The following is a 15058-nucleotide window of genomic DNA, read 5'->3' on the forward strand; positions in this document are numbered from 1 at the left end:
TAGCTGATCGGACCCTGGTGGAGCAAATCTGGGATGTCCGGAAGCACCCAGGGGTCCTCCACTGACATGATCCTGAGCCAGGTGAACCAGGCCCTTCTGGGCCAAAATGGGGCAATCAAAATAACTCTTGCCCGATCCTCTCTTATCTTCCTGATTACCAGAGGTATCAAGGCCAGCGGGGGGAACGCATAAGCGAGCCGAAAGTTCCAACTGATCAGAAAGGCGTCTACCGCTAGAGGATTCTCCCTGGGATTTAGGGAACAGAATTTTACTGTCTTTCGATTGTCCCTGGTGGCAAATAAATCCACCTCTGGATGTCCCCATTTGTGGACAATCTGGTCGAACACAAGACTGTTTAGAGACCACTCCCCTTGTTTCAGGGTGTTGCGGCTTAGAAAGTCCGCTTTTACATTTTCTTTTCCTCTTATGTGCAGTGCGGTTAAAGATAGAAAATGGTCTTCCGCAGTCTGGAATAGACGATCTGTCACCCTCATCAATGATTCGGAATGAGTTCCACCCTGGTGATTTATGTACACGACCGCCACCTGGTTGTCCGAGAGGATCTTGACGTGGTGACCCTGCAGATATGAGAGTAATTTTTTAACTGACAGTTCAACCGCCATTAATTCTTTTTGGTTGGAGGAGGCTGATGTTAAGGGGTCCCATAGACCCTGAACTATCATGTCGTCCATGTGTGCTCCCCAACCTGAAGGGCTAGCGTCTGTCGTTACAATACGTGTCGCCTGTGTCACCCAGGGAACTCCTGCCGATAAATTGTCAGTGACTAGCCACCATCTAAGAGATGTCAGTGCTTCTGGACCCAAAGTAATCTGACTCTGCAAGGAGCCTTGCAAGATTCTGTCATTAACCAGTACCTCGGATTGTAAGGGTCTGGTGTGAAATTGGGCCCACCGGACAGCAGGAATGCACGAGGTTAGAGATCCTAACAGTGACATAGCCTGTCTAAGTGTCATGGATGGATTATCAGTTGCTCTAGACACCTGTTGTTGGATGTGTAATAACTTGTCGGGCGGAAGACAACACTGTTGGGTCTCTGAATTTAACAACAGTCCTAAGAATCTCTGTATTTTCTGGGGCTGTAATCGGGATTTTTCATAATTCACAATCCACTCCAGATGCTCAAGTTTGGTTGTGGTTGTCTGTAGCTGAGAGAGGCAATGGTCTGCTGAATTCCCAACTATAAGGAAATCATTCAAATAGGGGACAATTAAGATGTCAGACTCTCGTAAGTGCGCCATGACTTCGGCCACTATCTTGGTAAACACCCTAGGAGCCGCTGATAAGCCAAAGGGAAGAGCTCTAAACTGGAAATGACGAATTTGTCCCCCCATTGACACAGCTACCCTCAGGAATCTCTGGAAGTCTTCATGTATTGGGACATGATAGTACGCGTCCTTTAGATCTACAACTACCATGAAGCAGTGTTTAAACAACATTTTTATTGCTGAACCAATTGATTCCATCTTGAACGATTCATTGGTCAGAAAATTATTAAGGCCTTTAAGATTTATGATCGTTCTAAATGATCCGTCTGGCTTCTTGATCAGAAAGAGAGGAGAGTAAAATCCTCTCCCTCTTTCTGATACTGGAATTTCAACCAAAACATTCTTGAAGCATAAGTTTGTGACCTCTGCTTCCAAGGCTGCTTGCTCAAGGGGGGAGGAACGTAAAGGGGTTAAATTAAATTTATCTCGAGGCCAGTGATCAAAGTCAAGTCTTAGACCTTTCGCTATGATGCCTCGGACCCATTTACTGTTTGTAATGTCAAACCAAGCTGATGAGAATGCTGACAGTCTACCCCCCACGGGGACCGCTAGTCATTGGTCCGGTTTTTTCTGTTCTTTCGAGGAACGGCGAAACATATAGCCCGTACCTCTTCCGCGTCTGTCCTCCCATCTAAAACTCTCTCTAGAGGGTGAGGATCCGCGTTTTTTCCCGCGACCAAATCTCCTTTTAATGAAGGGTCTGCGGTAGGATGCTGAAGATGGATTGGGAAATTTCTTCTTATCATCCCCCGCTTTCTCCAGCAACTCATCCAGAGTTGGTCCAAAGAGATATTCTCCTTTACACGGAATGGCGCAGAGTTTAGTTCTGGATTGAATGTCGCCAGACCAGCACTTCAACCATAAAGCTCTACGAGCCGCGTTGGAGAGTCCTGCCGCTCTAGCCGCCATCCTGACTGAGTCCACAGATGCGTCTGACAGAAAGGCCGCAGCATTCTGCATTTAGTCCATGAGCCAAGAACCAAATTTGACGATATCGGTACCAAGCGGAGTGACTAATTCTCTTTGGTATTTTTAGGTAGATGCATGTCTGTAGTTTATTTTTTGATATGATAGCCCTTACATATACGTAGCTTATTAACCCCTTCAGCCCTAGGCCTATTTGTACCCAAGTGCCTAAGCCAATCTGACCTGTGCCACTTCATGGGCTAATAACTTTGGAACGCTTTCACCTATCCAAGCCATTCTGAGATTGTTTTCTCGTGACATATTGTACTTCACGTCAGTGCTAAATGGGAGTCAATATATTTTACCTTTCTATATAAAAAAATGCTAAATATTCGGAAATTTTGGAAAAATCGGCAATTTTTTAACTTTGAAATTCTCTGCTTTTTACAAAAATACTGATACCCCCCATAATAGTTATTAATTTACACTCCCCACATGTTTACTTCATATTGGCATCATTTTGAAAATGAAACCTTATTGTTTTACGACGTAATAGGGCTTATAGTTTTATGCGCAATTTTTCACATTTACAGCAAAACCCACTTTTCAAAGGACCAAGTCACTTCTGAAGTCACTTTAAGGGGCTTACATAACAGAAACCACCCATAAATTACCCCATTTTGCAAACTACACCCCTCAAGCTGTTCAAAACTCATTTTTAAAAACTGTTAACCCTTTAGGTGTTCCACAGGAATTTTAGCATGAGCCAAGAACCAAATATGACGATATCGGTACCACCCGGAGTGACTAGATGTAGTATTTGTAACAAAATTTAATCCAAGTTATGTAAATACACACTGAACATGTCATGTGCATATATATATATATATATATATATATATATATATATATATATATATATATATATATATATATATATATGTTACTCCATAATATCTTCAACATCGGACTCTGAATCTGACTGTTGTTCTACTGGCTCGTCTTCAGTACCCTTGTTCTGGCATGTCTGTAATCTGCACATGTCTGTGCACTTCAGGCCATTGCTGAGGCAAGTACACTGAGGAAGTTCACATGACCGCACACACTTGCAGGACAGTAGCTGTATAATAGCTTCTGGTGCTGGTGCCCCTTGCATCCACTTGACAACAAGCTTTCCGTCGTTATCTATCATCCAACCGCAGTCTGTTGGGTTTGCAACCCATGGCTGGCTCTGCAGACTTCTCCTCCAGATCGCAGCCTGGTAGTTTGCACGCAGTGCATGCATGAAAAGGCAGTCCTGGCAAGGAGGGAGTTGACTTGACTCTACCACTCCACGTCTGGCACAGAACAGCTGATAACGGAGCCTGTTTACCTCAGTTGTTTGGGTAGTTGGCAGGTACATGTGGCAGGTGATTTCCTGTAACTTCTCAAAAAGTTCGGTAGACACTTCCCATGAACGACCAACTTCCTGAAAGGCATCCTGGTATGTCTTGTTCATCTTCAACTGCTTGAGTGTCGTCATCTTCCCACGGCCAGCGAATGCACTGACGGTGTCACAGCCTGTAAATGCATGCATACCAATTAATGAATCACATACGCTGCCTCCCAATGTTCGGCTCAGAGTGGTGATATCCAGGAATCTTGTCCGGTTCTGTGTACCGCATTTCTGGAACAGGTGGGATGGGATTTTGTGGCACATGCCCAGACACAGGACCATGACATCAGTATCCTCCGAAGTGATGATGACCGACTTGTAACCAGATTCTGCTGCATGAAGAGCATGGAGAAGGAGGCGTGTGTCTGCTTCTTCTTGATTTGACTTAAGGTCAGCAGCCTCTTCCCACTGTTCTTTGGTGATCTTAAAGCAGAGCTGCTCACATGTGACATACAGCTCCTTCTCCTCAAGCTTCTCCCTGTGGTGTTTCGCCTTCCATTCTTCTACCAGAAACTTTATGAGACTTGCCTTGTTGGAGGAACTACTTAGAAGCTTTTTCCACTGCTGGATGTTGTGCCCATGTTGAATGTTCTTGAAATGGATCCCTGTGCCTTCATATCTGTTGACTCTTTCTGTATCTTTGATGGATGTCTCCTTGTAGACGTCAAAGACAATATCAATGCGCTTGCTCTTAGCACCCTCATGGATAGCGCGACTCATTGCTGTGCCTGCTAGCTGGCCAAATGTTGCATTGTTTCCCTTCAGTTTCTGAACCAGGCTCATCCCATCAATGATGGTTGCAGAGGGCTCGGGGATCACTTCTGCAGGACGAGCATTCCTCTCCAACTCCCTTGCGAGGGCAGCCTTGTTGGTCTTGCGGATAGACCCATCACCATTGGCAAGTGCCCATGGCAATGGACCCAGGGGATGAGTCAAGACATCACTCATTTGTAGCTTTCTGTTCTCAGCTACAAGTATCATCTGGCCAAATAGGTTTCTGTCAGCCTTCAAAATTACCTCCTTGCCAAGACCTTGTCTGCGTGTCTTCATTTGGATGTTAGAGAACGTTTTAAGTTTGTTCTTCGTCATCTTGTCATGAAACAATGTAGTTGGCTTATCGGTACCCAAACGCTCATCCTTGAATGTTTGATATGCATCCTCTCCTATACTGTATGCCCCTTGAAGGTCTTTGGCTACATCTGGTGGTGCTACAGTCGCTGTTGACAAACTGATAAGTTCACCATTATGCTCTTTGTTGAAGGGGTTCACCCAACCTGTCTCCAGCAGTTGAACGAAAGATTGGACATCGGCTTCATCTCTTCTAATCCTAGACACCTGTAGGTCTGAATGGCTGAAGTCAGTATATTGTTGGCCTACCAGGGCCCTCAGCTGCCTCAAGTACATACTGCGGTACTCTGATGTCAGGTAGAACCTGGAAACAGCTCCAACTTTGAGGCTGAAGCCTTTTGTGCCCCCTGGTGTCTGGGTGTCTTTGTTGATTGTCTCTTCAATGGTCTGGTCCACAGGAATTCGTCCAAAAGGATTCTTGCTACCGATCTGGACCGAAAAGCCACCTTGCATGAAGTATTCATGGACCTCTGGGTGTTCTATGGGCAGCCGAGACATTGTGGCATAGTAATAGGTTAGGTATCGGGCATAGTTGACCTTGTCATAGGCAAAACACCATGGTATCATCTGTCGGATTGCTCCTAGGTGAAGCATCCAGTTGCCTTCTCTTGAAGCTCGAACCAGGGCCAGCATGGTCTCGACCATGTCCAAGTATGACATCCAGAATGCTGTTCAGCACAGAACGTGTATGTGTCAGTGTGTGTGCGTGTGTTGGGGCACCTCAGGGTGTCTTCAAATGTGACATAGCCCCCTAGATTTCTTCCAGTAAAATTTGCACTCCAAAAGTCATTTGGCGCTCCTTCCCTTCCGAGGCCTGCCGTTCCCCAATACTGCAGTGTACGACAACATATCGGGTGTTGTTGTGTTCGGGAGAGATTGGTGAACAAATAGTGGGGTGCATTTTTTGCTGGTACACCTCTTAAAAATAAAAAAATGAGCCTAAAATGACACCTTCATGTAAAAAATGCACTTTTTCCATTTTCTCAACCAAGTGTTTCCAACTACTGTGAAACACTGGTTGGGTCAAAGTGGTCACTATACCCCCTAAAAGATTCCTTGGGGGTGTAGTTTCCAAAATAGGGTCACTTTTTGGGGTTTCCACTGTGGGGGTACCTCAGGCAGCCTTCAAATGTGACATGGCCCCCTAGATTTCTTCCAGTGAATCCGCCACCCAAAAACCACATAGCGCTCCTTCCGTGTTGAGCTGTGCTGTGTGCCCATACTTTAGTTTACGAGTACATGTGGGGTGTTTCTATAAACTGCAGAATTAGGGTAACCAAGTTTGGGTTTGCCGTTAACCCTTGCTAGGTTGCAGGTAAAATTGGATTACAATGTAATATCTGGAAAAAAAATGAAATTTTGAAATTTCGCCTTCATTCTGCTAAAATTCCTGTGGAACACCTAAAGGGTTAACAGTTTTTAAAAATGAGTTTTGAACAGCTTGAGGGGTGTAGTTTGCAAAATGGGGTAATTTATGGGTGGTTTCTGTTATGTAAGCCCCTTAAAGTGACTTCAGAAGTGACTTGGTCCTTTGAAAAGTGGGTTTTGCTGTAAATGTGAAAAATTGCGCATAAAACTATAAGCCCTATTACGTCGTAAAACAATAAGGTTTCATTTTCAAAATGATGCCAATATGAAGTAAACATGTGGGGAGTGTAAATTAATAACTATTATGGGGGGTATCAGTATTTTTGTAAAAAGCAGAGAATTTCAAAGTTAAAAAATTGCCGATTTTTCCAAAATTTCCGAATATTTAGCATTTTTTTATATAGAAAGGTAAAATATATTGACTCCCATTTAGCACTGACGTGAAGTACAATATGTCACGAGAAAACAATCTCAGAATGGCTTGGATAGGTGAAAGCGTTCCAAAGTTATTAGCCCATGAAGTGGCACAGGTCAGATTGGCTTAGGCACTTGGGTACAAATAGGCCTAGGGCTGAAGGGGTTAATAAGCTACGTATATGTAAGGGCTATCATATCAAAAAATAAACTACAGACATGCATCTACCTAAAAATACCAAAGAAAATTAGTCACTCCGGGTGGTACCGATATCTGGCCCGGCTCATGGACTAATTGTTGGTAAAGCCTTCAGAATGGAATCTCTGGAAGCGCCGTCCTTGAGCTGGGACTCTAACTGATCCAGCCAGACCATTAAAGGGAACCTGTCAGCTGAATTTGGCGGGACCAGTTTTGGGTCATATGGGCGGGGTTTTCGGGTGTTTGATTCACCCTTTCCTTACCCTCTGGCTGCATGCTGGCCGCAATATTAGATTGAAGTCCATTCTCTGTCCTCCGGAGTACACGCCTGCGCAAGGCAACATTACCTTGCGCAGGCGTGTACTCCGGAGGACAGAGAATGAACTTCAATCTAATATTGCGGCCAGCATGCAGCCAGCGGGTAAGGAAAGGGTGAATCAAACACCCGAAAACCCCGCCCATATGACCCAAAACTGGTCCCGCTAAATTCAGGTGACAGGTTCCCTTTAAAGACCTGGCTGTACAAGTCGCGGCAACTGCTGGTCTTAGAGATCCTGCCGCCGTCTCCCAGGTTCCTTTAAGAAAAGCATCTGCCTTTCTGTCAAGGGGGTCTTTGAGGGTCCCCATATCCTCAAACGGCAATGAGGCCTTCTTCGACGCTTTTGCCACCGCCGCATCCAGCTTAGGGGCTTTATCCCATGTTTCCACAACCGGATCGTCGAAAGGGTACCTGCGTTTCAACGCTGGCGGTAAGGAACCCTTTTTCTCGGGTTTCTTCCATTCTCGGAGAATCAGGTCTTGGATTTTTTCGTTCACCGGGAAAGATCTATGTTTCTTACGATCCAATCCGCTGAACATCATATCCTGCTTTGAGGGCTGCGGTTTGGGCTCTTCTATCCCCATTGTGCCTCTAACAGACTTGACGACTTTGTCAATTCTATCCAGGGGTAGACAGAATCGTCCAGACTCCTCATCTGATGAAGAGGAGGAAGGACTTGAGTGATAGGCACCCTCTTCTCTTTCTTCCTCCGAAGAATTAGAGTCCAGGGGGGTCCTATGTTTGGAACCTCCCGCTTGAGACAGGGACCGTAAGGATTCCCTTACTTCCAAACGGATCATTTCTTTCAGGTTAGCCGCACTCACAGATTCTTCCGCTACCTAGGGGAGGACAATATAGGTGATAACTACTATCTGACCTAATGTCACTTCCACCCAACCACTCCTGTAGACCTCACCGTCTGTTGTATACAGGGGGCACATAATTTTTTGGGGCAAGAATCAGGTAAGGGGACCCCACAGAGGGCACATTCCTTATGCCTTGACTTGTCCGTGCTTTTCTTCCCCTAGAATGATAAAGTATAGGGGGCCTGCGTCACAGAGTGAACTTTCACGTAGATCACTTACCCGTGCGCCAAAGTAAATACCGGAATACGAGGGGGTTCTTTCCTAGCCGAAGCTCTGGATCCTTTTGCGGACGAGCTTCTTCGACTGGACTGGTCGCTTCTGTCTTTGGGCTTCTGACGCACCTCATCCAGCTGCTGCTGCTGCTGCTGCTGCTGCTGCTCGCCACCACTTTCCATGATGATTTGCGACCAAAAGCAGGGCTCTGTACTTGTCACCTGCTTAAATCCCCCTTGGATCCGGTCAGCAGATAGGTCAGACGCTGCCCCATTGGCTCAGGATACCGCAGGGAGGCAGGAACCATGTGGGAGAAAACCGGCATCAGGATGCTATGGGCGCCGCCATCTTGGATGGACTGCGCATGCGCAGACACCCGGCGACCCGGAAGCGGCTGCTAACTCCGCCCCCTCACGTCACTGCACCCGGAAACGCTCCAGCACACGCTGAGAGCGGTGCAGGACGCCGGGAACGGACCGCAGCGCTCCGGGAGTTCACCCAGACAGCCCTGACGCCGGCACTCCACATTCACCGCACCACTGCACCACCAATGGGTATACTTACCGGCGCCGACGCTGATGGAGGCAGGAAATCCTCCGGACTCCGCTCCCTGCTGCGAACGCCACCGCGTGCAGTCCAGCCAGGACCACCGTGGCGTCTCCAGGGTTCTCCGCACCGGCCGAGGTAGGAGACCCCCCCGCTACCAGATTCGGTCCGGCCGGCCTGGGCTCCTTTAGCTAATCTGTAGGCACCCGTCCCTTTAGGAACAGGAAACCAACTGATGCAGGGGAGAGGTGCTGCCCTTTTGTATCTGTAGGTTTCCTGTTCCTAATGGGCGGATCCCCTCTCTCGTCGTGCTGTCATGGGAGTCCGAGTAAATATCCTTTGCAGATAAGAAATATGAATTCATTCATTTATACAGCAGGCATAGTTAAAGGGACCAAGACCAGGCAGAGTAGCTACTTTTTCACTTTAGGTGGTCTCCAATTTGTGGCTTTCCAGCTGTAGTGTTCCCGGACGGCCGCAGGTTGCACATATACAACTCTCAGCCAGAAGTATAAAAATAAAATACCGGGTAATTCGGAGCACACTGCTGGGTGTTTCTATCACATTCAGGGTGTTGCAGCAATGAGCTAATCTGATTATGACGAAGTATGGGAAGAATGTGCCTGAAATATCATTAGAAAAGTATCCTAAAAATCGGGTCAACAGTCCGTGCGCCTTCCATTCCTTCCAATAGTGAATCGGTATTAGAGGAGAAAGTCGGCGTCCAATGGCCAAGGCCTAGAACTAATAGGGTGTTGTGTTCGGAACTTCGGCCCACAGCTGGAATCCTTCTGTAGTAGTGACAGACTCCGGGCTCCAGAACACACCCGACTGCACTGAGTCAGCAGAGCTGCGAGTCACGGGAAGGTCTTAGGAGCACAGCAGACAAGCATGCACAGCACACCGCTCCATCATACACATTACAGACAGTTACATTGAAATCCTGCAGATTATTCATCTGCACTGTGGGGCAATTTACTTTGCAGCTGTCTTGCAAAACTTGTATGTAAAATATGGTGACATCTCATCCACCAACCTACTACTTACGGTATATATTTTCTGCCTGCAAATCTGTTGCATATTACATGAGAACATGCCTTATTTTATTCACAATCGGGTGCCCCAAGCAGTTAAACCCATCAACAATAAGGGCAATGTACCACTTTAGCAAGATAATATGTCACTGTGATGGTGATCAAGCATGCGTAAAGGATGATCCCAAAGATAAAATGTTACTTTATTGAAAACAATTAAAACAATCACTCTATGACTCAGCTTATATAGACACATAGGGGCAGTTTGAGATCTGCCCAATAATCTAACAAATTGCTAATAGCTTTGTTTTTGCTTACAAACATACAATGCATTTGTGAGGATGGACAATTGACTCTCACACTGCTGGGAACCAACTCACATTCTAAAAAGGTTTACTATCAGATTCTGTAGCCTACCCTCACTATATTTAGTTTTTTTTATTTATTTTCACTTTGGCCAATGTATTGGAATACCCCACGGCAATGAAGCCCTCTTTAAATGGATCTAGCACCTTTCTATTGTTAATGTTTTGTTTTAATTGTTTTCAATAAAGTAACATTTTATCTTAAAGTACCACCTTTGGGATCATCCTTTACTCATGCTTGATCACCACCACAGTGATATATGAGAACATGCCTGTAGAGTACAGAATTGTAGAACAATATAATAATAATTATTATTAGATTAATTAATTAATAATTATTAGAACAATGCACAGTAATTTGGGACAAGTGTTCCCTGTGACTCTATGGCTGAGAATGTTACCATTCTCGAAGTTTGCAGCCATAACTGGGTCTGTGGGCTCATCCCCACCACAGACGGGAGCAAGAGTTTTCTAACATTTAAAATAGCCTTGTCTCGTCCACAAACCGATGAGTACATGCTGAGAATATTGAGCAAATGCACTTGCAGGTTAAGTAACATTGGGTCAGTGTGTTGTCCATGTGGTTCCTGTGCACACAAGCAGCAGTCTAGGTAAAAATATATGTGTCTGAACTTACCATAAAGGCTATGCTCACACTGGCAGCTGAACTTATTGGACCAGTCATGTCCACCATATTGCTGAATGTGCAGGACCTGCCGACATTTACGGTGCAAGCAGTAGTCTGGTCTGTAAATCAGAGTAGACAAACGCATACTAATTTTTTCCACAAGAGGACCATGTGGAAAATAGCCCAGGTGGACTAGGACACAGGCCAACATTGAGTCCATTCTTCATATGGACAGCGCACTGACCAAACATACATCTGGCAGCTATATGAGTATACCCTGACATGTCCTGTCTGCTCCATAGCTGCAAACTCTTCTACATGACCCTACTGGCTCCACTTACCCAGCAAGAAACAAAATGGTGTAATAGACATGTTTATTCCCCATCTGTATGTGAAAAAGCTGCCCAGCTATATGATGTACTTTCCATAAAATCACAATTTATCAGGTGCATACGCCCAGCCGGGAGTCCTGTCAATGAAATGTATGAGTACAGAAATCCTTCCTTTTTATGCGCTGTTGGCTTTCCCTTCGCTTTTGAAATTGATCAACAGCTTCCACCATATACACAGTAGTAGGGAAAAAGATGTCAATCAGTGGCAGGAGGGTGCGGAAAGTCCGCAGCTCAGGAGTACAGGGGACCTTGTACACATCATCCAGAGGAGTCCTGGCTCTGCTCACCCTGCACCTCGTAAATTGTGATTTTGTGGAAACTACACCATAGTGATAATTATGGAGCCCAGCGCTCTGATACAGCGGTATAAACCCGGTGAAAGATGTGTTTTATACGGAAACACGCTGATATGCTGCCGACAAAAGGCTCAGACGCAAAGTGCTCAGCGCCATCCATACTGAGCTCTTATGTCATAGAGAGAAAAGTGACATCCACAGAGGATATACAATCATAAATGCCCCATCCTGTAAAGATAACGCCATGTTTCCTAATGAACAATATGTACAATAGAAAAGTCAATTTAACTGGAGTTTCCATTTATCAAATACAGCTATCCAGTATAAAATCTACTGACCTGAAATGGTTTCAGGAATGTCTCTTCCATAGCCAATCTGCCGTATTCTGTGAAGAGCTAGATGTGGGGGAACAAGTCAGATAGTGAAATACAGAAACACTAAAACATAGTAAAGGCAATGAATGAGAGCCTAAAAGGTTCTATACTAATTAGTGATGAGCGAATATACTCGTTACTCGAGATTTCCGGAGCACGCTCGGGTGACCTCCGAGTATTTTTTAGTGCTCGGAGATTTAGTTTTCCTCACCTCAGCTGAATGATTTACATCTGTTAGCCAGCATAAGTACATGTGGGGATTCCCTAGCAACCAGGCAACCCCCACATGTACTTATGCTAGCTAACAGTTGGAAATCATTCAGCTGCAGCAAAGAAAACAATCTCCGAGCACTAAAAAATACTCGGAGGACCCCCGAGCGTGCTCCGTAAATCTCGAGTAACGAGTATATTCGCTCATCACTAATACTAATCTAAAGGAGACCCGGGGAGGGAACGATGGGGTCTGGAGCCATATGCTACGTATACTTATGTTATAAAAATACCAAAAAGAAGAAAAACTTGCAAATACTGGCATAAAGTAACTGGTACTTAGATCTATGCCTGTATCTGGCTCATAGAAGGCATAGATCTAAGGTTCTGGTGGAATTCAGTATTGCACCCAGCAGGGCCATTGATTTCAGTGAGGCAAACAGAGTCCACAGTATGACTCTTTGGATTCTTTCTGACACAATCCTGAAAACCAGGATTAAGGAATAAGTCCCAGACAAAGTCATAAACGGGTACTGAGACGTGATGTGAACCCAACCTTAGCCACTATGGGTTCATGCACTCTTAAGCCTATTCTTGGGTACATGGGTAGAGGGATTGTTAAATGCGGGGCAACGTCACAGGCAAAGCAAATCTGCAAAATTCTTTCCAGGTGTAGAGTTAGTCTATTTCAAGGTTTACAGCTGTAATTATTAGTTCTCATACCTACAATCTGTCCAAAGTAGGGTTTAAATGCTGCACAAAATAAACCTGCAGCAATGTACAGAACAGTGCACATGGACAGGGTTGTTCTTCCACATCTAGTGGAAATATATATGCAGAAAAATCGGCATATAAGGATTTTCATTATCTTGCATAAAAGCTGCAAATTTTAATTGTAGAATTCGCCTTTTCAATTAAAAGAAACAAGTTCGCAATAAATCTGCAGCACAAAAAGCAGCAAATTCTGCATGTGTCATTCTGATTTCATTTCTGATGTTTTCCACGGCATAGGGACATGAGCAGTAAACACTGAATTACTTGTAAGTGTTGCAGGTCATCTTCTTGCACATTCTGAGACAAATTATAAACCTTTAAACAAATAAAAAAAAATAAAAAAAATTAGTGTTTAAATCTATAATCGCTTTAAAATCACACTAGACAATGCAGTGCATACTTGATGGTTACACATATATAATGGGAAGATCTGCAAATACAGATAGCAGTAGGACAAAACATAAGCAGATGGATCATGTCAATTACCGGGTTGATGTTTAACCATGTGTGCGCGGGGCTGCAGGGGGCTTGGGCTGCCAGGTGGATCCTTGGTCCTTCATAGCACGTTACTCAACGTGACCCCCCACCTTTTGAAGTGGGCCAAAAGCATACCAGAGAGAGAGACCACATGGTCTTACACTAGCATTTATCCCCTTTGGGTCACTTCCCTCCTGCACTCTGGACTGAACCTAAATCCCCTCCCCTTGCCTCTAGCAACTAAAAACTCCAAAACTTAGGATAGGTCATAACTCCTTAATGGACGGTCCTAGGGAGGCGTTTTTGGCACCATCGGATCCGGCCAGCCCCTGCTACGTGTTGAAACACATCTTAGCTATCTGGTTCCTACTAGCCATGCTGCATTTTTTTTCACCCTGTGGTGCTAGAACAGATCAAGACCCTGGAAGGCATTAGACCTGTTCCAGAGATCTTGAAAATGTAACCGGAGTGTGGCCAGTACGTACAATAAGTCCATATTCTCCTTATGAAATCATAGCTGTCTTAACCAATAAGTTAAACCGCATGGTACCCACATGGCAAGCAAGCCTTTGTTCTGAGCTTAGCTGGCTCAAGGTGTGAGATCTGTCACAGCCTTTTGAGGCTTGACTCTCCCTGCTGAAATAGATGTTCTCATAGAGCTGCAGACTGAAGGGGGCTTTATAATCCCATGCCAGATAGGATACAAATGTTTGACATGAAATTATATCTCCAATATTCTAGACAAATAGTGCAGAAAATCTGTAACATCAAAAACTCAACAAAAGCTCATCGTGGGAACGCAGCCGTAAATGCTAAAATCATCATATTCCCAGAGCCTAAGTGGAATTGGTTTGCGCCATGGGCAGACAGATGCTCTAAACTAATTGATGGATCTTTGTGTAAAACCTTACCTGAATGGAGCTGATCATTGTGCTCAGGGCAAACACTGTGGCTGAGTCTCTCAACGTTGATTGACTGTCAAATGTCCCTTGCGTGTCCATCAGCAACACTGCAACCTGCAGAATAAAAATAAAAAACCTTCCGCATTATCGGATTTTCTGTTGTTTTGCTATTTTTGACACTGCATATATGGATTCCATGAGGAGAAGCTGTATACCACAGAAGCGACATAGTCTTAAAGGGTTTGTACAAGAATTAGAAAAAATTAAACCCGCTGCAGAAAATGTTATAAATATAAAAATAATGCCATGCTGTACATTCTAGCACCACTGGTGAGGCCAGCGATTGGCTGCAGCGGTCATGTACGGCATGTCATCACTCCAGGAATATAACAGAGACTGTCAAGGATCACGGGAGCATCTGCTCTGGAGAAGCAGAGGATTTAATAGGCTCCTTTGCAATCACATGACTTTACATAGTTTTGCATGTCTCTTATACAATGACAATATCCATAACTACGGCGGAAGCAGTAAGGTATGGCTGTCACATATTAAGACATAGCAACCAGTATTGAGAAGTTTGCAATTGACATCCTACTTTTATATACAGTTCTAAAGCCTGCAAACATAATTTCAGATAACTTTTGAACATTTATCTTTTTCATAGTTTTCATTTATATTACATGTTACAATTACAATCTTGCTGTCTGAACATTATTGTGGGTCATCCCCACTCACAAGAGTTTTCACATACTGTCAATTTGTTCTAAAAACAAACAAACTGCGCTTTACTCATCATACCCAGGTCCGGTGCTGAGTCTCTGTCACTGTCTTGGTGTCAGTTTGGCTGCAACAGTGACATTAACTTGACATCCCTGGGAGTTCAGTGGCTCAGCCAATGTACATGGCACTAGCTCAGTGATTGGCTG

The 15058-nt window shown here is 44.7% G+C and overlaps 1 protein-coding gene across 2 annotated transcripts in view; it reads right to left on the reverse strand.

The window, feature by feature from the left end:
- The window catches only part of ATL1 (atlastin GTPase 1), a 54788-nt gene that overhangs the window by 15172 nt on the left and 24558 nt on the right, over nt 1-15058 (reverse strand). For both annotated transcript variants that reach the window (XM_077267324.1, XM_077267323.1), the window contains exons 4-6: nt 14142-14246; nt 13018-13068; nt 11734-11790 (exon numbers count right to left, since the gene is read on the reverse strand). In XM_077267324.1, coding sequence (XP_077123439.1) covers nt 11734-11790; nt 13018-13068; nt 14142-14246 — 213 coding nt within the window. The remainder of the gene's footprint in view (nt 1-11733; nt 11791-13017; nt 13069-14141; nt 14247-15058) is intronic.

This window comes from Ranitomeya variabilis, chromosome 1 (genome assembly GCF_051348905.1).
Source record: "Ranitomeya variabilis isolate aRanVar5 chromosome 1, aRanVar5.hap1, whole genome shotgun sequence".
NCBI classification, from domain to species: domain Eukaryota; kingdom Metazoa; phylum Chordata; class Amphibia; order Anura; family Dendrobatidae; genus Ranitomeya; species Ranitomeya variabilis.